This window comes from Myxozyma melibiosi, assembly GCF_037950935.1.
Source record: "Myxozyma melibiosi strain Phaff 52-87 chromosome Unknown BZA70scaffold_13, whole genome shotgun sequence".
Classification (NCBI taxonomy): Eukaryota; Fungi; Ascomycota; class Lipomycetes; order Lipomycetales; family Lipomycetaceae; genus Myxozyma; species Myxozyma melibiosi.
Genome location: NW_027042927.1, coordinates 319,315 through 341,394, shown reverse-complemented (window position 1 = coordinate 341,394; position 22,080 = coordinate 319,315). Strand labels below are relative to the sequence as shown.

At 54.6% G+C, this 22,080-nt stretch overlaps 10 protein-coding genes across 10 annotated transcripts; 7 read left to right on the top strand and 3 right to left on the bottom strand.

The window, feature by feature from the left end:
- Nucleotides 1-13: 13 nt before the first annotated feature.
- BZA70DRAFT_297346 (putative glycosyltransferase family 2 protein) lies at nt 14-3,207 on the top strand. The gene is made up of 2 exons (XM_064914562.1): nt 14-1,198; nt 1,251-3,207. The coding sequence occupies exons 1-2, from the start codon at nt 143-145 to the stop codon at nt 3,108-3,110; spliced, it is 2,916 nt and encodes a 971-aa protein (XP_064766219.1). The 5' UTR covers nt 14-142; the 3' UTR covers nt 3,111-3,207.
- Nucleotides 3,208-4,482: 1,275 nt separating this feature from the next.
- Nucleotides 4,483-7,210, top strand: BZA70DRAFT_291621 (uncharacterized protein; the record flags this gene model as incomplete). The annotated part of the gene is made up of 6 exons (XM_064914312.1): nt 4,483-4,620; nt 4,680-5,507; nt 5,558-5,817; nt 5,880-6,626; nt 6,679-6,787; nt 6,842-7,210. 6 exons carry the CDS (start codon nt 4,483-4,485, stop codon nt 7,208-7,210), a joined length of 2,451 nt encoding a protein of 816 aa, XP_064766218.1.
- Nucleotides 7,211-7,939: 729 nt separating this feature from the next.
- BZA70DRAFT_84134 (uncharacterized protein) lies at nt 7,940-8,931 on the top strand. Its single transcript, XM_064915464.1, has one exon. The coding sequence runs from the start codon at nt 8,077-8,079 to the stop codon at nt 8,692-8,694; it is 618 nt and encodes a 205-aa protein (XP_064766217.1). The 5' UTR covers nt 7,940-8,076; the 3' UTR covers nt 8,695-8,931.
- Nucleotides 8,926-10,180, top strand: BZA70DRAFT_84202 (ESCRT-II complex subunit-domain-containing protein). Its single transcript, XM_064915465.1, has 3 exons — nt 8,926-9,429; nt 9,500-9,663; nt 9,731-10,180. The coding sequence occupies exons 1-3, from the start codon at nt 9,156-9,158 to the stop codon at nt 9,989-9,991; spliced, it is 699 nt and encodes a 232-aa protein (XP_064766216.1). The 5' UTR covers nt 8,926-9,155; the 3' UTR covers nt 9,992-10,180.
- A 470-nt stretch (nt 10,181-10,650) lies between these two features.
- On the bottom strand, nt 10,651-12,148 carry BZA70DRAFT_284059 (putative GCY1-galactose-induced protein of aldo/keto reductase family). Its single transcript, XM_064913543.1, has one exon. The coding sequence runs from the start codon at nt 11,671-11,673 to the stop codon at nt 10,696-10,698; it is 978 nt and encodes a 325-aa protein (XP_064766215.1). The 5' UTR covers nt 11,674-12,148; the 3' UTR covers nt 10,651-10,695.
- Nucleotides 12,149-12,386: 238 nt separating this feature from the next.
- Nucleotides 12,387-15,419, top strand: BZA70DRAFT_284057 (putative mitochondrial fission protein). Its single transcript, XM_064913542.1, has 2 exons — nt 12,387-12,869; nt 12,948-15,419. Exons 1-2 carry the CDS (start codon nt 12,395-12,397, stop codon nt 15,380-15,382), a joined length of 2,910 nt encoding a protein of 969 aa, XP_064766214.1. The 5' UTR covers nt 12,387-12,394; the 3' UTR covers nt 15,383-15,419.
- A 7-nt stretch (nt 15,420-15,426) lies between these two features.
- On the bottom strand, nt 15,427-16,678 carry BZA70DRAFT_84041 (uncharacterized protein). The gene has a single exon (XM_064915462.1). It carries the CDS (start codon nt 16,462-16,464, stop codon nt 15,586-15,588), a length of 879 nt encoding a protein of 292 aa, XP_064766213.1. The 5' UTR covers nt 16,465-16,678; the 3' UTR covers nt 15,427-15,585.
- BZA70DRAFT_84056 (glycine cleavage H-protein-domain-containing protein) lies at nt 16,679-17,867 on the top strand. Its single transcript, XM_064915463.1, has 3 exons — nt 16,679-17,126; nt 17,189-17,473; nt 17,543-17,867. Exons 1-3 carry the CDS (start codon nt 16,892-16,894, stop codon nt 17,635-17,637), a joined length of 615 nt encoding a protein of 204 aa, XP_064766212.1. The 5' UTR covers nt 16,679-16,891; the 3' UTR covers nt 17,638-17,867.
- BZA70DRAFT_284051 (UV radiation resistance protein and autophagy-related subunit 14-domain-containing protein) lies at nt 17,685-19,073 on the bottom strand. Its single transcript, XM_064913541.1, has 2 exons — nt 18,224-19,073; nt 17,685-18,168 (listed from the first exon to the last, which is right to left on the bottom strand). Exons 1-2 carry the CDS (start codon nt 18,632-18,634, stop codon nt 17,773-17,775), a joined length of 807 nt encoding a protein of 268 aa, XP_064766211.1. The 5' UTR covers nt 18,635-19,073; the 3' UTR covers nt 17,685-17,772.
- On the top strand, nt 19,072-21,626 carry BZA70DRAFT_284050 (dipeptidyl peptidase III). Its single transcript, XM_064913540.1, has 2 exons — nt 19,072-19,529; nt 19,588-21,626. The coding sequence occupies exons 1-2, from the start codon at nt 19,291-19,293 to the stop codon at nt 21,569-21,571; spliced, it is 2,223 nt and encodes a 740-aa protein (XP_064766210.1). The 5' UTR covers nt 19,072-19,290; the 3' UTR covers nt 21,572-21,626.
- Nucleotides 21,627-22,080: the final 454 nt, after the last annotated feature.

Below are 22,080 nucleotides of genomic sequence, written 5' to 3'. Positions count from 1 at the left end.
ATCTGCCTTCTCGGGCGTAATTGTCTGTCTTTGCTCTGTTTGTGTATAAGAGCGTCGTGTCCGTAGTCTGTGTTTCTGTTCTGTTCTGTGTTCTGTTGCTGTTGCTGCTGCTACTTCTGCTGCTGCTACTTCTTCACTCACCATGCCTCACAACATCACCCACCGCGAGATGCCCGCAGTCATCCGCACCGACGTCGTCACCCGCCAACTGGCCTCCATCGTCGACGCCGGCGGCAGCTCCTCCATGAGCCGCCAATCCAGTCAACCCTTCAGTCTCTCCGACGACGGCGGCGTCACCGCCGCTGCCGACAGACGCTTCCTGACCGCCCTGCAGACCGCAGATCAAGACGAGGTCCGCGAGCTCTACTATCTCTCCCAGCACCGCCGCCCCGCCTCGGTCACGACGCCTGCTCCGTCGACCACCGGCCTCAATCTCGACAAACATGACATCATGTGCCGTCATCTGTACAACTCCTGCACGCGCCGCCACTGGCTCGAGACGTTGCCGGACGGCGTGCCTTCGATCGCGCTCAGAGTCGACCACGAGGTGCACCGCGCGCCGGTCGCGAGCCGGCCTATGTCTTCTGCGTCGTCGCAGATCAGCGCGTCTGCCTCGTCGGTGTCGGAGCAGCATGCTTCGCTTGCCGCGCAGGCCTCGACCATTGACGATACGGCAGAGTACCGCGTCTTCCCACCGACCTCGTCAGACGTCGAAGGCGCGTTCTTCGCTGACCGCGTCGCGGGTCTCAACGTCAAAGTCTGCGTGCGTCTGTCGTACACGATCGTGAACGTCATTCTATCCTACATGCCCGACGACGCCGTGGCCGTCCCGCTCTCCGACAACACGCGCATCCAGATCCTGGATTCGATCGTCGATCTCCCGCGCGCGCGCAAGCACCAGTACGCCGCGTTCGTGCGCGAGGAGCAGTGTCTTTTAGTCTGGTCCGACGACGTCACGAGGCTGCTGTCGCTCGCGTCGATGCTCGAGTCGCGGATGATGGAGCTCGTGTGGCAGCCTGGTAGTCTTGAGGAGCGGTTCAGTGTGCCGACTGCTGCGGCGTTTGAGGCGAATCCGTTTGAGAGCCGCGAGGTTGAGGAGGGGGCGGAGAGTGTTCAGGAGAAGACGGAGGAGGATCCTGAGTTGGCTCAGGTCAAGAAGCGGCCGTCGATGCTTTTGCAGGCTTTAACTGTTGGACTTGTGCGTATTTTATGTTTATAAGTGTTTAGGGAGAGACGCTGACAATCAATAGGCTATTTTGATTCTATTCACCTTCATCGGTCTAATGATGCGCACGATCGCCAAAGAAATCAAAGCAGACGGAAACTACCTGCGCCTGCTGGCAGTTCTCTACATCCTCCCCTTCTCTCTTCTCTGCGCGTTCTTCTGCGTCGCGATCGCAGGCGTCGTCGTCCAGTTCTTCGGCCCGGTTTCGCAAATGCGGTCAAACTCACTGACCTTCTCCGCCATCCGCCCGCCGCGCCTGTCCGCGTCCAAGATCAGGCTTCCTCATATTACGATCCAGTGCCCTGTGTACAAAGAGTCGTTGGCGGGGGTTATCAATCCCACGATCCAGTCGATCATGACGGCCGTGACTACGTACGAGCTGCAGGGCGGGTCGGCGAGTATTTTTGTCAACGACGACGGCATGCAGCTTATTCCGGAAGACGAAGCGGCCGAGCGACGGGCGTATTACGCGGAGCACTTGATTGGATGGGTCGCACGGCCGCCCCATGGGCGCAACGGGTTTGAGCGCCGAGGCCGGTTCAAGAAGGCGAGTAACATGAACTACTCTCTAAACATCAGCAACCGCGTCGAGGAGAAGCTAGAGAAGATTGAGCGCCATGAGAAGTGGACTGATCTGGAGGAGGAAGCGGCGTATGAGAACGCGCTGCGGGAGGTGATTGCCGAGGAGAACGGCGAGTGCCTGGCGGCGGGGGATATCCGCATCGGCGACCTGATCCTGCTGATTGACTCGGACACGCGAGTGCCGGAGGACTGTTTTCTGGACGCCGCGTCTGAGTTTTACTACTCGCCCGAGATTGCGATCTTGCAGCAAAAGTCGGGGGTTATGATGGTGGTGCACAACTACTGGGAGGAGCTGATTGCGTGGTTCACGCGTCTGATTTACTTTGCGATTCAGTACGCGACGGCTGGAGGCGACGCTGCTGCGTTTGTGGGACATAATGCGTTTCTGAGATGGTCTGCGCTGCAGGAGCTGGCGTATGAAGACAAGACTGATAATAACCGCGTCAAGTACTGGTCCGAGCAGCATGTGTCTGAGGACTTTGAGGTGTCGCTCAAGTTGCAGACCAAGGGCTATACTATCAGACTGGTATCGTACACGAACGACCAGTTTGAGGAAGGAGTGTCGTTGACGGTCTACGACGAGCTGACGCGGTGGCAAAAGTACGCGTATGGATGCAACGAGCTGATGTTCCGGCCGGCCAAGTACTGGCTGACGGGGCGAGTGTTTACTCCGCTGTTTTGGAACTTCTTGACGTCCAACATCAAGTTTTTCCAAAAGTTTACAATCATCGCGTACATCGGGACATACTATGCGATTGCGGCGTCGCTGTTCTTGTCGACGCTCAACTATTTTCTGATCGGATGGCTCGAGTTTGAGCTCGACCAGATCTACCTGAGCTCGTTCAACAACTTCCTGTCGCTGGTTGTGGTGTTTTCGGGAGCGTCGCCGATAGTGAATGCGCTCGTGCGGTACAGGACGAAAGAGACAACGTTCTTCAAGGCGCTGGTGGAGAATGTGATGTATGGGTTTATGATGATGATCTTCCTGGGCGGACTACCCTGGCACCTCAACCTCGCGTTCCTGAGCCACATATTCGGGTTCAACATGCAGTGGGGCGCGACGGCGAAGGAGCTCGAGTCGTCTAATTTCTTCCGGGAGTTTCCCAAGATCGTGCGCGGGTTCAAGTACATGTACATTGTGCTGTTTGGGCTGGTTGCGGGGATGCTTGCGCTGGCGTATGGGGTGCCGTGGAACTGGCGGATCACGGGGTTCTACCCGTCGCTGCCGCTGGGATGGGCGATTGCGAGTCATATTCTGACGCCGATTGTGCTGAATCCGCAGCTGATGACATTTTCGTTTTAGTTTGTTAGTTTGTTATGGCAGTTGAGTTGCTTTTAATAGATGTTGAGTATATATGTGTAATAAGTATATGAGCGGCTGGGAGGGCCGCAAGTAGGGCGAGTACAGAAGATAGATTATGGCTGGAGGAGTACGGCACGGCTGAGGGTGACGTACGGTTAATTAACGTGCGCTATTAGTTAGTGAGAGATTAGTGAGCAGCTGATCGTTGGCTGAGTAGAGTTCAGTCAAGGTTAGTTAACAGGAGCGCGGGCAGAACCGAGATTAGAGAGAAAAGAAGGATTTGCAAAGCTAAAGGGTGCGTACGAGTACGCTTAATTAGAGAAGAAGTGTATTCCAGAAGGACGACAAGACTTCTGAATTAACAGAGATTGCTGCTAAGAAATTACTGAAACTGTGCAGATTTCGAACCTCGCTTTGCTTTGTTTCCGGCACCGTGTCTCAGGTGCTGTTTGCCCTGAATATACGCAGATAAACCTCTCCAGAGTCAAGAGATAATCCACAAGAGACAAAAGGGACTCAGACCACGAGCCCTTGTTAGAATCAGTCGTCGCTATTGTGAGGCTGATGGCCTGGCCGCTTAGACTCACCTCGCAAAGATTCACTAAACAGCAATAATGCAGATCAAACATCTTCAGCCGGCGAATTACTCGCTTCACTGTATCGACCGAGCCACAATTTGGAGAAGAGTACACGGACGAATAATACTGATGATTACCGCTCGTATTGAATAATCCTCAGCTCGTCCTTTTGCGGCCGACCACTGTACTGATGAGAGTGCTGTTGTTCTTCTTCTCTGTTCTTGATCAGTTGTATAGCAGTTTATGCTGTTGATAGCGTTCATAATAGATAGTTCCGAGCTCTGAATACTCTATCAATGCTCTGTCAATTACTATCAATAGAAGCACACAATCATCTTCTCTCGTATCTTCCCGTCCACCTTATCGCCCGCTGCCTCATCCCCCAATGCTTGTCCACCCAGTACCTTCTCTCCTGCTTGCGTCATTCGCCGACATCTGACCACCTTCGCCGACAACTACGCGTATCCTACAAGCCCAACCTTCGGAGATCACCCGGTGCTAGTATTACCACCTTCGCACTGCTGATGCCCGTGCGCTGAGTGTCTATAAATTGAAATTATTCACGACGTTAATTACTCATTCATTATCTAACTACAGTCACGTGCACTCCATCGCGAAATCGTCACGTAGAAACCCGGGTAACTACAACAACAACTTTTCGGCGTCTTTGGCGCGCGTGTAAACACCCTCGTCGTCTATTCTGCGCTGGTTAGTTGTATGTTCGAGGTGTTCTGGACGATCCGATAGGTGCTTCTGTACTGAATATACTTTGGAAAAGAGGCAGATATCGAACGATGGCTACGACCGACTCCATTCATGCGCATCTGCAGGCAAACACGAGCAAAGATAGCGATGAATCTGCGAAGCCGTTCAACAGGGTTGTATTCTTCATATCCCGTGAAAGCGGAATCAGCGACGCTGATTACGAGCGCGTGAGTTTACCCTCTTATCCACTTCTTGTTGAAGGCTCCTGCTAACACGCACTGTTAAGACCCGGCAAGAACTTCTCACCGGCGGCGCAACCGAAGCCAAACTCACCGTCGAGCCGGAAGGTAATCGCCGGACGCTACTCGACTTTCTTGATCTGACGCATATAATTGCAAACAACATTGATTTCCCGGAATACCTCGAGGCCGACGAGCGCATGATCAACGTCGTCAAGTCAGCATGGGTGCACAAGTCTTCTAACCAGCGGCGGTCGCTGCCGCTGCGCATGTTTTCGCCGAATCCGAGGTTTTTCTTTTCTGATGTTAGTATCGTCGCCGTGGGTTTGCCCGCGTCTGAGGTCGAGGCGATCTACGGAGGCGTGCAGGCGTTGGGTGGGCAGTGGAGTACTTCGATCTCCAGGTTCACGACTCACATCGTCACGCCGTCGATCGACAACCCTGGCTTCAAAGAGATTGCCTCGCAGCTGGCAAAGCGACCGTCGGTGAAGATCGTGCTGCCGCATTGGGTGGACTACTGTCTGAAGCTTCACCGGCATATCAAAGAAGACATGTTCCTCTTCCCCGACCCTCCGATCTGGAACCGCGGCGACGGCCCGCTCTCAGCGGCAAAGAAAAGCAGATCAGACCTGTTTTACATCCACCCCGGCCACATTGAGGAAGAAGACGCGCGCGCGCTCAGACTGCCTGAAGCGCGCGAGAGCTCGGTGTTTCGCGGAAAGAAGTTTTATCTGGCGCAGGATTTGAATCTGTCGGAGCATTTCAAGATGATTGTCGGCACGATGATTCGCACGGCGTCTGGAGAGGTGGTTGATATTCTTGAGGACGCAAATGTGTATCTTGGGCGCTGGCGGGCGGGTGAGGATTATATAAAGGTGAGCTCAAAAGATCATTACTAGCATCTGGATTCTAACATCTCCCTCAGGCCAGTCGATCACATATCTTCGTCGGCTCTCTCCTCTGGCTCTACTGGATGATTGCGCACGACACCTGGAAGATGCCGCTACGCCATTTACTGCATTACCCGGTCCCGCGAGACCCGATCCCGGAGATGAAAGGGTTCAAAATCAGCGTCTCGGGGTTCACGGGCGAGTCCAGGCTTTACGTCGAGCGGTTGATTTTGGGAATGGGGGCGGAGTATACGAGGACGCTGAGGCAGGATACTACGCATTTGATTATTGCCCGGTGAGTTATCAACTCTCTTTATAGCTGGAAGTACGCAAATACTGATTAATTGTGGTGAGTAGAACGGCAAACAGTACGAAATACGAAGCGGCGTTGGAATGGGGCACGGTACATATCCTCAACCACCTCTGGTTAGAAGATTCCTACGTCAGATGGGAATGCCAGCGCGTTTCGAATCCGCGGTATACGACCTTCCCCGCAAAGATGAATCTCATGGATGTAATTGGGCAGACACGTCTTGACGTGCACGAGCTTATGCGGTTTTACGAGCCGGAGGAGGGCGAGGAAGGGGTTGTTGAGGAGTCGGTGGAGAAGGAGAAGGAGGAAGAAGCGAAGGATGTTGTGATTAATAATGAAAAGGCGCAGGCGGAGTCGTCGCCGACGTCGAAGCGGACGTTGTTGCAGATTGATAATAACGTCGGCACGCCAAAGCCTGCAATCTCGAAAACGGCCGAGAGGTCAGAGACGCCGAGTGCTGATCCGTCTGAATCTGCGTCATCGACGAAAGCTACGCCGACACCTGCCCGGAAATCCAAAGCGGTGTCTGAGAACGAGCCTCGCGCGACGCCGGCGACGGAAACACCGACCTCCTCACCCTTTCCGAGCGGACGGCGTGCCGCAAAAGATAAAGCTGCGGTGAAACTGAAGGGCGATATGGAGCAGCTGAATGACTATGAGAAGCAGAAGAAGAAGAAACACGGCGGGTTAGTTGAGATTCCTGAGCTCGAGAGCGGGGATAGTGTTGCCGAGCCGGCGGTTGCGTCCGGGGGAAAGAAGAGGAAGAGCGAAGAGGGAGGGGAGAGTACTTTGTACGTTTTTGTTTTGTTGAGGGTGGAGGAGTGGTGCTGACTTGTGATATAGGGCAAAGAAGAAAGCAAAGGGGGTGACGAAGGAGAGATCGGTATCGAAGGAGCCGCGGATAAAGGTCTTGTTGACTGGATATGGTGATATCTCCTCCCACGATGCACAGGTATGTTTTCAACTATTGCTTCTACGCCATCGAAGTACGCACTGACGTCAAAAGACCCTCCTCTCGTTAAACATCGAGGTAGTAGAAGACCCAAAAATCGCGACCCACGTCGCCTCCCCCAAACTGCTCCGCACCGAGAAATTCCTCTGCGCGATCGCCCACGGCCCGACCATCATCTCGACCGACTTCATCAAAGACACGCTCGCGCGGCAAAAGCCGCTCGACGCGAACAAGTACCTGTTAAAAGACAAGGAAGGCGAGAAGCGCAACAAGTGCGTGCTAGCCGAGACGCTGGCGCGGGCGAAAAAGTTGGACGGCGCGGGGGTGTTTTGCGGGATGGCGATAAACGTGACGCCGGGGGTGAAAGGCGGGGCGGAGACGATTCGGCGGATAGTGTTGGCGAACGGGGGATGTGTAGTGTGATTAAGTCTGCGCGGGCGAAGAAGTTCGCTGTGAGCGAGGCGGGGGAGTTGCCGATGGTGCTGATTTCGTGTGCGGAGGATAAGGAGTTTTTCGGGAATTTCCTGGCGGTGGCGGAGAAGGAGGGGAGGAGGGGGTATGTGTTTAGTACGGAGTGGGTGTTGACGGGGGTGTTGCGGATGGAGACGAAGTTTGGGAATGAGTTTGTGTTGAGGTAGTAGTGGTAGATAATTGAGTAAGATGTGATTGTGAAGCTAGGAATATGTATATGTACAATGCAGATGGGGTAAAGCAGGATGATGGCTCGTAGGTTTTTGCTGGTGATGCCGGATCTGTCGTCTGTGGTGAGCGTAGTAGAGCAAGGAGCAAGGTTGGAGAGTAGGTGATGGATGTCTATCAAAAATCAGCACTTGTCACGACCATCTCCCAACATCAAACAAAACCCACCATTCAAAGCAAAAATCCGCAACTAATTATGATTCGCGACCGGTCTCGAGCTGCGCTGCACGCTACCATGGCGCGCCTGCGACACGCCGGCTGCAGACGACGCCGGGAACGCGGTGGTGCTGAACGGCGACGACGAGCTTTCAGATAGATCAGAAGCCGCCCCCCGTTTCGGCGAGGGCGAGGATGCAGCTTGTTGTTGCTGTTGTTGGTGTAGAAGTTGTTGCTGATGGTGCTGGTACTGCACCGGTGTTTGGAATTGCGGGGAGAAGTGCAGGGATGGAGTATCCGAGAGGTCCGATGTTGTTGTGGTTGTGGTGGTGGTGGAGGGTTGTTGCTGTCTAGGCTCGTCGTCGAGAGCGAGGACGTCGGCCATCGTGAGGCTGATTGTAGTTGCTTTGCGACGGATCATACTGTCGCTGCTCATGCCTGGTTGTCTGTCAGTCTGTCTTGATATCGTCCTGCTGCTCTGCTTGATTATCAGCAGCACTCGACCGGACGCGTCTGAGGCTCAGATGCGGTTGTTTTTATTTTATTTTGAATTCGGGATTAAGGTTCTACTTACGTACCGGCGCTGGGTCGGGGTTGGGATATGGTTATTGCGGCGATGGACCCTGAGTTTTATCGTGTTAATCTACTCGGGTTGTGGAGAGCGGGGAGGGAGAGTGGCTGGAGAGAGACTGGAGAGAGACTGGAGAGGAGGAGAAGGTGGTTGGGAGGGTGATGGTGGGAGAGGTGAAGAGTTGAAGTGGACGGTGATGTCGCGTCTGGTTCTCACCGCGCGTTGTCAGTATTCTCGCGAGGCAGCTGACGTAGTTCTGTCTTCTTCCTTCTCTGAGATCAGATTGTTCAGCAGCAGCAGCAGCAGCAGCAGCAGCAGCAGCAGCTTAGACACTGCTCAGCAACTCATCAGCTCACCGAGAAGTAGACAGGCTAACCGCATCAGATACACCGCAACACCCCTGCACCGCTCACCGTTCACCATCGCTGATCCACATGACTCTCTGCCTCTGTCCCATGACCTCGCTGCTCCCGTCCACTAAGCCGTTTGCTGCTCTTCTGCTCTTAGTCCGTCCGTCGACTGTTTCATGCCGCGGAGCTGTCCGGTCCTGTCCTGTTATCTGCTATCTGCTATCTGTCTTCGCCGTCCTGCTCCTCCTCTACTCAACTCCCTCCTCCTCGTAAAATACCTATCACTATCAGCAACGCTCTACTTCATACTTAATCAACTCCAGCTTTCCCGGATCTAAATTAAACGTCAAACATAGTCACTCTCCAACCAAAAACCCTACAACAACCATCCTTGCTCACTCACTCACTCGTGAGGTCACGTGAACTCCGCTCTAGGGCGATGGGCCGCGGCGAGGCTTTGGCTTTGCTCCCGACGGATTCGAGGTTGAGATAGAGCTGATAAGCAGAACTGCTGCGCGTGCGATTGTTTGACAAATAGCTCTTAAACAGAGAGCAACGACAACAGCAACAGGAGTAGTAGCAGCACAAAGAAATGGCATCAACCTCACATCCCTCGCGCGTATCCACGCCCGTCCCTGCTCCCACCACCACCGCCTCCACATCCCCAACCCCCCCGACATTCCCGTTCCCGAGCATATACTCCTTCCCGCCATTCTTCACGCGGCAGCCAAACGGACAGACATGGTCCTCCCAGCTCTCGCTTTGGAACTCGCTGATTCTGGCGTATTGCCGGTTTCACAAGATATGGCGGGTTGATCTTAATACGGCTGTTGAGTGGGATTTGTTTAGTAATAAGGAGATTAATCGTGTGTTTTTTCCCTCTGCTATCTGCTTTTAGTATGTGGTATATGACTGACTTTTTTTTTGCGTGGATAGGATCGCTGAAATTAGATACCTGCAGAGAAATCCTGAATGACATGGTCAAGAAAGGCGACGCGGAGTGGGTTTCCGGCAGCGGCAGCGCAAAGGAAGGCAAAAACACCAGTGCCATAATATTCTGGCGGCGGCCTGAAGAATGGGCTAATCTTATTTCTGATTGGGTATGCTGTCTCTTAAGAGCTGGGGGGTTGTTGTTGCTGGTGGTGGTGCTAATCTGGTATCTTGTAGATCGACGCTACTGGACAGAAGAACGCGATCTTGACACTCTACGAAATCTCCGAAGGCGACTCTTCATACACACAAGGTACCCACTCCCCATATCCCGTTACAATTCTACATATCCTAACCTCATCTCATGCAGAATTCCACGGCATTGACTCCACGATCCTCCGAAAAGCGCTGGACGTACTGGTTCGAAGAGGACAGGCGCAGATCATGAGGTCCGCGGATGGCGAGGAGGCTGGTGTTAAGTTTTTTGGAGTTCAGTGATTCTGATTTTTGTTTTTGGTTGTGTATGTGTATATATGGATAGTGAGTAAGTTGAGTGTATGGGTAGTTTTGGATGGGAGTGGAGGAGGAGGAGGTTGATTCGGCACTCTATCAAATGCAGAGAAGAAACCCCCCTCCCCCTTCAAATAAATCAAATAAAAAAGCAAGACAAAATTACCTCATCTCTCACATCTCTAAAAAAAAAACAAAGAACAAAAAAAATAAAAATCGAAAATCAATTGTGCAGAATCCAAGTCTCGAACCACGCAAAAAAAAACATTGTACTCTCTTTATCAAAGCGTGTCATCCTTATGCAGGGGCCATGCTGATCTTCTCTGTATAGTTTCAGTTGACCATATGTCCCGAAGGACACATATTTAGGCGCCGTGTGCTTTATAAAGGGGTTGTGGATTAGGGTTTTGGTGGGGGGAGATTTGGGGATTGGAGGGGGAGGGTGGGGGTAGAGATGGGGAGGATGGGGGGATGTTATTGTGAGGAGGTTAATGGTGTGTTTGATGGTTGATTGATGTGAATTGATGGGGTGGTGCGGGCTGGGGTGGACGCAGACGGATGATGGGGTGGGTGGTCGACTTGCGAGATCAGAGATCACCAGAACTATAGAGCAAAGAACAAACAAAAGATTATAGGTTATAGATTGCGGATTATATAGATTACGATTATGTAGATTATTATATAGATTACGATTACATAGGACGTCGCTCGTCAGTATCGACAAAGAAAGTCTCCCATCCCATCTGCTCATAAGTCCATCCAAAAATGAGCTCTTTCCCCGTCGGCCGCGTTCCGTCGCCGGCGAGACAGAGACGCCGGTGCATTCCCTCTTTGAAATGAAACTCGTCCAGGAACTTTTTATCTTCCGGCTCGAGGTTCTTGAGAAGATTGATGTTTGCATGCATGCGCTCTCTGCGCGCGGACTTTGGGATCACGGAGACGCCGTTGGCGAGGCACCATGAGAGCAGCAGTGTGCCGACGCCGACGTTGTACTTTGCCGCAATGGCCGCGATCTCGGGGTCTGTCAGCAGAGGCGAGTCCCACTGGCCGAGCGGGGAGTACGCGGTGATGTGGATCCCCAGACCTTCAAAGTACGCGCGCAGTTCGGGCTGCGGCCACATCGGGTTGACTTCGACCTGGTTGACTGCGGGTTTGATTGTGGCGACCTCGAGAAGCTGGTCGATTGTCTTTTTGGAGAAGTTGGAGACGCCGATGGCGCGCAGCTTGGTCGGGTACTTTTTGATCACGGCCTCCATGTTCAGCCATGTCTCTGCGGGAGTTGGATGTTCGAGCGCTACGCCGCCGGCGCCGTTGGCTTGCGGGAAGTGCATCAGGTAGAGATCGATGTATTCAGTGTCTAGCTTCTCGAGCGACTTCAGAAACGCGGCCTCGACGTCGTCGTGGTCGGTATTCCAGAGCTTTGTGACGATGAAGAGTTCCTCGCGCGGCACGCCGGACTTCTTGATCGCGGCCGCGACATCAGGCTCGACGCCGTACGCGGCCGCGGTGTCGATATGTCTGTACCCCTCTTCGAGCGCGACGACGATCGCGTCCTGGAGCTCGGTCGAGCCATTGACGTCTGGTTTGCCCTGCCAGGTGCCGTAGCCGACGGCGGGCATGAGCTGGCCGGTGTTGAGCTTGATTTTTTGCTGGCAGAGTTTGGTGGACATGTTTATAGAGCAGCCAGACGTGGATCTGCAGGACAAATTGCGAGAGAGAGCGGTTGCCGCGTCTTCAAATACATGAAATGCGGGGATGCGGGGTGGTGTAGCTTGGGAGGAAGCTTGAATGAAGACGGAAGATGGACAACAACCTTATCAGGTTTAAGTGGGGAACCAGCTGCTGTCTGCCCCGCTTCCGCTGCTACTTTTGCCATGCTGTAGAGTGGAGTGGAGTGGAGCTAAGGAGTTGCGGTCTGTTTGACGGTGCAGAGCAGAGACGGTGAGAGTTATTGTCTGGAGTACTGAACGAGCTGAGCTGTTTAGCTGGTGGTGAAGGAGGATCCTGATCTCGACGCGCTCGTCTCCCGCCCAGATCCCAGCAGCACCCATCACCCAGCAGCCAGCAGCCAGCATCTAATACTACTCAAAATGCTCAATCCCTCGTCTGTCTCCACTCTGCTCTTCTGACTCAACCAGTTTTAATTCCAACCGTAATTTCACTTCGCGGACGCCTCGAGCACGGTCGCAGGCAGCTGTCCGTCGTAACTTTATTGTTATGTAAGCGCTGACCACGTCGCTTCGGTAGGACCAGCCGGCGTAGTCAGGGGCGAGTGCTCCAGAATACTGTGTGCATTCACGCAGTGTTTGGTGCTCCACAACAGCGGATGTAAACTCCCAGTAGCGAGGGTTTTTCCCTGTGGTGGATTCTCGTTAAACTGAGCGTCGGCCGATGCCTTTCGAATATCCTTCCTTTGCCTCCCGATTCTCCATTCACTACACAAAAACAAGAGAGCCAGCACGCACACAACTCGAACCTGCGTTTTCTGAAGCAAAGCACAAATATCCCGGTGTGTGTGTGAGGGTATACCACAACCGAATCGCCAGAGTCTGTGTTTCGCCAGAGTCTGTGTTTCGCCATCGTCATCGACCCCCATCATCCGACATGTCATCCTCATACTTTGACATCGACGACCTCCCGGGCCCGTCCAACCGGCGCAGCAACAAGAACCGCGAGATATACATCGCCGCCGCGGACTCGGGACTTGTGCCTGGTGCGCCGGGCGTGCCGGGTGAGCTCGTGCAGGTCGGGCAGGGGCAAGAGCAGGAGGGGAAAGAGCATATTCAGGAGGGCGAGCCGAGTAATTTGATGTCGCCTGGTATCGTGCCTAGCATGCCGAATATTTTCATGAACGGCGCGGGTGATGGTGAGTACTATTCATCTTGTGTATACGCTTTTGAAAAGGAGACGATGGGAGATGCAGTAAATGGGCTAACAATCTCAGACGCGACGCAACGACTTCTCCAATTCCAAAACCAACAACTTCACTACAACGAAAACCGCACGGCCCTCGGCCGCGCAATCACAACAGTAATGGCAATGCTCAAAGAGCTCCAGGCCAAAAACCACGTCTGGCCCGCGCACTACCCCAGATTCGGCCGGTCCGCGCCTCCCGAGCTGCCGTCCACGCCGCCAGCCGAGGCCGACGAAGACGAAGGGATCGACCTGCCAGATCGGCCGAACCTGCGGCGCGCCGCGACAGAGGTTCCATCGGCGTCGGCGCGCGCGAACGGAAAGGGCAAGGCGATTGACGAGACGCCGCAGACGCCGCCGTCGCCGGCTTCGGGATCGGACGTGCCGCCACGGCTGATGAGCAGCGAGCTCTTGCACGAGTTCAACGTGCTCAAGCTCGATCTCAAGCTCGGCACCGTGAGTCCCGCGCAGCTCGTGCAGAGCCTCGAGAAGACCGCTGTGGCGTCGTTGCTGGACGGCAAGATCGCGCAGGCGCTCAAGCATCTGCTGTCGCTGCGGGAGCGGATCGAGGATACGGCGTCCAAGGTGCTGATCACGGGCGATTTGAACGCGGGGAAATCGACGTTTTGTAACGCGTTGCTGAGGAGGAACTTGTTGCCTGAGGATCAGCAGCCGTGCACGAACGTGTTTTGCGAGGTGCTGGACGCGCAGATCAACAACGGCGTCGAGGAAGTCCACGCGATCCCGCACGGCTCGACGTACAGCATCAAGGACGAGCGGACGTACGATGTCTTCCCACTCGACGCGCTCGAGCGGCTGGCGGTCAGTCCTGAGACGTACGTGCTGCTGAAAGTGTACATTGAAGACAAGCGGCCGGCGGAGGAAAGTCTGCTGCGGAACGGCGTGGTTGATATCGCGCTGATCGACGCGCCGGGGTTGAACATGGACTCGATGCAGACGACGGCGGTGTTTGCGCGGCAGGAGGAGATTGACGTTGTCGTGTTTGTGGTGTCGGCGGAGAACCACTTTACGTTGTCTGCCAAGGAGTTTATCTGGAACGCGGCGCATGAGAAGGCGTTTATTTTCATCGTCGTGAATAGGTTTGATAATATCAAGGATAAGGGCCGGTGTTCAAGATTGATTCTGGAGCAGGTCTCGAAGCTGTCGCCGCAGACTTATGATGATGCCGAGGATCTCGTGCACTTTGTGAGCTCGAATAAGGTGCCTATTGGCAGCAGCGGCGGCAGTCCTGACGATGACGGCGACGACGACAACAACAACGACCGTAATAACAACGACGATGACGACCTAGCTGATTTCGACCGGCTAGAACGATGTCTGCGCAACTTTGTGCTCGAGAAGCGCGCGATCTCAAAGCTCGCTCCCGCAAAGACCTACCTCCTGAATCTTCTAGGCGACGTCGAAGCGCTGGGCTCGTACAACGAGGATGTGTCGCGGAGCGAAGTGGCGCGGTTGAAGAGCGAGCTCGAGCAGATTGCGCCGGTGTATGAGAGCACGCTTGCGAGCAGTGTCGCGGTCTCGGAGGAGGCGGACGCGGGGATCGAGAAGACTGTGAGCAGCGTGTACGAGCACACGCGGTTCAAGCTCGAGGACGTGATTAAGAACATCAGCGATGTGAAGCATGTCGAGTACCCGGGCCTGCTGTTTGTGTACTCGTACGCGTCTGATATGAGGGACGCGATGCTGGTGACGCTGCAGCAGAGCGTGCTCGAGTGCGAGGAATTCGCGCGCAAGAAGACGACCTCCGGGTTTAACGTGCTGAAAGGGATGGGTCTGCAGCATTTCCAAGGCACGCCGTATTACACCGAGAAAGTGTTCAACAGCAGCATGATGTTTTCGCGCAAAAAGGACTTGCTCGCGCGCGGGTCTGTGTCGGCCGACATCGAGCTCGCGGATTTCTTTGAGCTCGATCAGAGCGAGAAGCTGTCGAGCATGGGCATGTCGCTCACGCTTGCGACGGTGGCGGGCACGGGCGCGTTCGGCGTGCCGACGACGTTCTACAGCAGTCTCGCGAGCACGACGTCCGCGATCGGCTTCCGGAACCTGAAGAACTGGATCATGCCCGCGCTCACGGTGGCGCTATTTGCCGGGGTCGTGTATTTTGTCCGGGAGGTGCCGAACGTGGTACCCCGAAAGATCGCAAAGAAACTGCACCGCGAGCTGGTGGCGGTCGACTACGTGCACGCGAACGCGGAGCGGATCGCGAGCGAGTGTCGGAAAGTGCTCAAGTTCCCCAGCGAGGACTTGAGGCGGGCGTTCCAGGCGATGCTGGACGAGCAGGCGACGCAGAAGTCTGATCGCACGAGGCAGATTGCGCAGGCGGAGGACGCGCTGAGGTATTTTGCGAGGGTGCATAAGGAGGCGGCGAATAATCGGGTTATGATTTCAAAGTTTGATTTGGAGAGCGTGCCGGTGGAGAGTGAGCTCGCGGCGCGGGAGGAGTAGCTTACGAGTATAATAATGATCCCCATTCTACATATATTATAGTAGAACCAAGTAAGAACAACTGGTAGTATATCAATGCTTACGAGTATGCACGCGTCTGTCTACATATTATAATTGTATTTAAGCAAGAAGAACTGGTAGTATATAAAGGCATGACCAGCATTACCGAGTATTCAAAACACATAACAAATAAAACACATCAACTACCCCTCCCGCCATAACGGAAAGAATCGCACGCCGCCGGCGATACTGCCAAACAAGCCCACCATCCAGTCATTGATGATCCCCGACTCGAGCGACCAGTGGATCGTGAGCGGGAAGTACGCGGCAGTGACGATGAGCTGGCGGGTCCACAGCTTCTTCGCCTTGACGCGCTCGGCAGCTAGTTCAGGATCGAGCTTCTCTGAAGTGGTAGCCGACGCGGACGACTTGGAGGAGAGGGCGTATTCGCGCGCGAGGCGGACGAACTCGAGGATGATGTGCAGGGCCCAGAGGCGGGAGGAGAAGATCCAGAGCTTTTTGACGGTCAGTTTGTCGACCGGGAGGATGTCGTGGGAGGCGAGGTAGGCGATGTTTTCGAGGGGCTGGTAGATGTTGTTGCTGACGACCTGGGTGTAGGCGATCAGTTTGAGGATCGCGTCCTTGGGGGGCGCCTGGAGGACTGCGGAGCCCCATTTGAGCATTGTGATTGTGCCCCAGAGGCGGTTGAAGATGCGGACGTCGGAGATGAGCGCGGTCAGGCGACGCAGGCGGAGGGCGGTCTGGGAGGGCGGGAGGAGGATGTCGCCGGGTTTTGAGACGATGGTGACGGAGTCGAAGTAGGTCGAGAGGGCGGAGAGGCGGGCGAAGAGACGGGCGAGGGCGGCTTTGTTGTGGATGAACTTGATAGACTCTGCGAGGAAGGTGAGGGAGTACTGGGCGGTCATGAGGTTGAGGTCGAGGGTGGAGGCGGAGGAGAGGATGCGGGAGGCCTTTGCGAGGGAGGGGTCGGACGAGCGCGCGGCATTGAGGATGCGGGTGTGGAGGGTGGAGGGGGGAGGAGTGGCAGGAGTGGCAGCAGGAGCAGGAGTAGTAGAAGACATTGTGTGTAGTTGTATAAAGAGTAGGATCTGGTGAAGAGAAGAGGCAAAGGCAGGTTTTATGAGCGAAAGCGGAGAAGAGGAGCTCGGTTGTTCGCGATGGAGTTTTTGTTTAGCCGACGCGTTTTGGTGCGGGTTGGTGGTCAAACTTAATGAGAAATAAGTGGCCGAGGTACACGCCCCTCTCGCGGTCCGGAATTGAAGTCCTTTGAGAACAGGATTTCGCTACCTCTGTGGAGTTGTGTAGAGGACTTTGTAGGAAGTTCACGGGATTTATAATGAATGTAGAGAAGATGAAGAGGAGAAGAGGAGGAAATGTGGAGTGAAGAGCAGGGAACTTTAAAGCTCAGCAAACTTCTTCTGCTTCTGCTTCTTCTTCTCTTCCTCTTCTCTTCACATCTCAACAACATCTTCCAACTACAACATCTCGATGTCCCTCACCAGATCACTCGCGCGCTCACTGCGCTCGTCCTCGTCCGCCGCATCACGGTCGACACTCGCTTTCTCCGCCTCGAGATCGCTCGTCGGTCGCTCTTTTCCGCGATCACTAGCGATCACCAGACTCGGCTCGAGTCCAGCGGCCAATTCTGGTGTTGCGGCAAGGGCTTACAGCAGTTCTGAGAGTCCCGATAAGAAAAAGAAGGGTGAGAAGGAGACTATGAAGTGTAAGTTTGCATCCATTAATCATCTTCGTCTGATTCGATCTAACTTTGACTCACACCACCAGTCCCCCCATTCCTCTTCACCCCCGAGCACGAATGGGTCGCTCTCGAAGACGCGACGATCTCGGTCATCGGCATCTCGAAGTACGCGGCGATGGCGCTCGGCGACGTCGTCTACGTCGAGCTGCCTGCCGTCGGGGCCCAGGTCGTGGCGGGCGACGTCATTGGCGCGGTCGAGTCCGTCAAGTCGGCGTCGGATATCTATACGCCGGTGTCGGGCGTCGTGCTTGAGGTTAACGAGGCGTTGGAGAAGAATCCGGGGTTGGTTAATAAGGATTGTTATGGAGAGGGTGTGTATTTTTTATTTCTATGAGTTGATGATTTGAGAGTTGAGAGTATCGGTGCTAACTTGGGTATAGGATGGATCTGCAGGATCGGGTTCAAAGATCCGACTGAATTGGAGGAGTTGATGAACCATGAGAGATACCGGAGCTACATAGCCACCGGCGAATAAGTAATCATAAGATAGAAATACAATACTACATATCCAGACAAATCAATGCATAACACCAACCCAATGACCACAATATATACACCAAAACAAATGATCTAACCCCGGGGGCTAATCTCTGAACCCCCGAAGTCGTTGTCATCCGTTTGCTTCCATCGAGAGCAGCAGGCACTTTAGATTCGGCAGGGTATGTCTGAGATCGATGACGAGCAACGAGAGCGAGTTCATGAGCTGCTCGATATCCTTGTTTAGCAAAAACACGCCGTACTCGAAGCGGTAGTAGACCGACCCCCGCGGCCAGAGCGGGAACGTGCGCGAGCCTTGGAAGACGCTGACGGGGTCTTCGACGTAGGACTTGTCGCCGGCGGGGAAGACCGGGTACCGCAGCTTGATGTTGAGGTAGAACGAGAGCAGGTAGACGAGGTGGGCGGTGTAGCCTAGCGCGGTGCCGAGCAGGTTTTCGTCAAAGCCTTTGTAGTCTGTGTTTGGGAGCTCGATGCCGCGGATTGAGAATGCCAGGCTCTTGCCGACGATCTACAGATGTTAATATCAGAGAGCAAGATAAGAGAAGAAGAGTAAGACAACGCACAGCTTCAATCGGATAGATCTTCTCGAGATCCTCACATATCCTCCGCCGCTGCAACGCGACCTCGAAAACAGTCTCCTCCGCCACCCGTTTCGTAACCTCCAGCTGCGCCCTCATCTCCTCCAACTCCCGCCTGCGCTGCTCCAGATTCCGTCTCGCGAGCGCGAGCTCGTCGTTCCTAAGCTCGATGCGCGTCCGCTCTCCCTCGCGGCGCATGCGATCTTGCTCGACCTCGTCCCGCTCGCGCTCGAGCGCGGAGGATTGCCGCGCGAGCCAGACGCGCTCGAATGAGAGCCGGACGAGGGAGTTGAAGGCGGGGGAGTGCGAGAGGAGGAAGGTGGAGATTTCGTGCTCGTCGCGGTCGCGGGCTTGTACGGCTGTTTGGATGCCGCGTTCGAGTTTCTCGAGGGTCATTGTGGTGGGGGTGGGGGTGTGGTGTATTAAGAGTGGTGTAAGAGTTGTGTAGAGAAGTGGTGATAGCGGTGAGGAAGAGCGCACTTCGACCACTGAGTGCAACTCCTTCAGCAACTACTCTTCAACATCTACTTCTACATTACACCAACTACATTTACACTAATATCAGCTACGGGCCGTCGGACATTTGCGCCCCCGGCAGCGAGATAAAGCAGCAAAACGGCTGATTTTCCTTCCTGCAGCAGCCTCCACCGAAATTGTCTCGAGCTGCGCCAGCCTGTGGCCTGGGCTGGTTCAACTCACCCAACCGTCGGCTGCTCTCTAATTTACCTCATAGAGCTGGAATCACAAAAGCAAAAGCAAGACAGAAAACAAAAGAGAGAAACAGCTCGCGGCGCACGTCTCCGGCTGTCGCATGTTGTTATCTATCTGGTAGTCCTATTCTACAGTGAAGTAGTATAGAATATGTAGTAGTAGTAAACTTGTAGTAGTAAGTATTACTAATATCTCACATAATCCACTCGGACCTCTCCTCAACCCGGCATCGCGAAGAGCCCAAGTCCGAAGAGCCAGAAAGACAAAGACAATTCTTCTCAACCTCATCTCCGTCTGCTCAATTGCTTTTCCTTCAACAAGAGCAGCATCAAACCAGGTATATGCTCGCTCGTCGCTCTCTCTGCCGACGACTTCCACTCTGGTACGCAACCCTCACCACTTCTCCTCAACCTGCTACCTCCTCCTCCACTTTATCCTCTTCATACTCCTCAGCTTCGACAATGACTGCGCCGGATCACCTTCTCGCCGACGCGAAACCGCCTATCATCTTCCTCTCTGCAAAGCCCCACTTCGAGGCTCTCTCGCAGACCGAGAAACTCTACGCCCACCACTTCTCAAAGTACGTCTCCTCCTGATCTCTCTACTGACTAGATGACTGACTGACTCTAACTCCCCAGGGCCGCGCACTTCGGCACCCGCGTCGTCCTCCGCCAAGTCTCGCCCTACTCCGAAGCAATCTTCGACCTCATCCTCGCCTTCCACTCCGCGCTCTCCCCCGCCGGCGGCATCCGCGCCGCCCTCACTAGCGACGCAACCCTCTCCGCCGACGAAGCAACGCAGCTGCTCGAGTACTTTTCCCAATTCCTCTCTAACCTGGGAGAATACAAGTCCTTCGGCGACATCAAATTCGTCCCGCGTCTCCCCGCCGACAGCTTTGCGCGCGCGGCAGAGCGCGCTGGGGTAGCGGAGCAGTTCGAGGCGCTGCGCGTGCCGATCTATAGCACTGAGCCTGCGGCCGCGACGTTGCTGGGATATCCCGAGTCTGGACATGTGACGGGGTACTACCCTCGCGCGGCCGGCGACGTGAGCAAGGCCGAGGTCGAAGCGATTCACGACGCGATCGGCGGTGTGCTGTTGCCTGAGAACACGCGCGTGAGCAAGGTCGGCGAGGACGAGTACAAGCTGCTGATTGCGTCTGCGACGCGAACCCCCTCGATCCGAGACGGCGGCGAGACGACGGAGTACCCTGTTCCTTCTATCAGCAAGACGGCAAAAGTCGTGGTCGAGTACGGCGACCACGCGGTCGAGATGGGCAAGATCGCAGGGGAGTTGGCAAAGGCAAAGGAGTACGCTGCGAACGAGAAGCAGGCGGCGATGCTGGACGCGTACGTAAAGTCCTTTGAGCAAGGAAGTATGCAGGAGCACAAGCGGTCGCAGCGCGAGTGGATCGGGGATATCGGGCCCGCGGTCGAGACCAACATCGGTTTCATCGAGACCTATCGCGATCCGGCGGGGATCCGCGGCGAGTGGGAGGGTTTGGTCGCGATGGTGAACAAGGAGCGGACAAAGACGTTTGGCGCGCTGGTCGATGGCGCGAAGGAGTACATCGGGTTGCTTCCGTGGGCAAAGGACTTTGAAAAGGACGTGTTCACGCCGCCGGACTTTACCTCCCTCGAGGTGATGACGTTTGCGGGCTCGGGCATCCCTGCGGGAATCAACATCCCAAACTACGACGACATCCGGCAGACGATCGGGTTCAAGAACGTGTCGCTGGGGAACGTGCTGAACGCGAAATCAAGCGGCGAGAAGACCCCGTTCATCCGCGACTGCGACGCGGAGCTGTACGAGAAACTGCGCGGGCCCGCGTTCGAGCTCCAGGTCGGTCTGCACGAGCTCCTCGGCCATGGCTCGGGCAAGCTGCTGTCCGAGACCGAGGCCGGCAAGTTCAACTTTGACGTGAGCAAGCCGCCGGTGTCGCCGATCGACGGAAAGCCCGTGACGACGTACTACAAGCCCGGGCAGACGTGGGGATCGGTGTTTGGCACGACCGCGGGCGCGTACGAGGAGTGTCGGGCCGAGTGCGTGGCGATGTACCTGTGTCCCGAGCCCGCGCTTCTCGAGATTTTCGGGCACACTGCGACCTCGACCGAAGTCGGCCTCGCCGACGACGTAGTCTACATCGCATACTTACTCATGGCGCGCGCGGGTCTGTCCGCGCTCGAGTTCTGGGACCCGCAGACAAAGAAGTGGGGCCAGCCGCACATGCAAGCGCGGTTCTCGATCTTAAAGCAATTCCTCGAAGCCGGCGACGGGTTCGTCGAGCTGCGCACGGCGGAAGAGGATATGTCTGATCTCGAGATCGTGATGGATCGGAGCAAGATCGCGACGCACGGACGGAAGGCTGTGGGCGCGTATTTGCAAAAGTTGCATGTGTACAAGTCCTCTGCTGACGCGGAGCGCGGGAAGGCGCTGTTTGCGCAGACGTCGGAGGTCACGCCTGAGCTGGCGAAGTTGAGGCCGATTGTGATGAAGAAGAAGTTGCCGAGACGGTTGCTGGTGCAGGGGAATACGTTTGTGAAGGAGGATGGGGGGGTTGAGTATCGCGAGTATGAGGAGTCGGCGGAGGGTATGATTCAGAGCTTTGCAGAGCGCGAGGTGTAGTTGATCTAGTCTCTACTTTGCTTATATAAATAAAAATACATGCTTTACATATAAATGAGAGGTCTATTGCTACTACCCTGCTGGTGCAGGAAACACGTCTGTCAAAGAAGATGAGGGATTGAGTATCGCGAGTACGAGAAGTTGATTCGAGTTCTGCAGAGCGTGGAGTGTAGTTGACTCTACACTTCTACTCTACTTTTATAAATAAAAGAAATATGAAATATATGCGTTACTCAAATAAATGAGAATATCTATTGCTACCACCCTGCAACGAAACCAATGACGACACCCCGATCATGCTACTTTAACAAACTATAACAAAAGCAAAAGCAAAACAGAAAGACACGCAGCTATGAACTTTACTAAAATGAGAAATAAAAATGCTGAATCATTGATAATCATAAAACCCAAATATGTTTTTTCTAAACTTGTAGAAGAGAAGAAGTAGAGGAGAGGAGGAAGGAAGAAGGAAGAAGGAAGAAGGAAGGAAGGAAGAACACCCCGGTTTG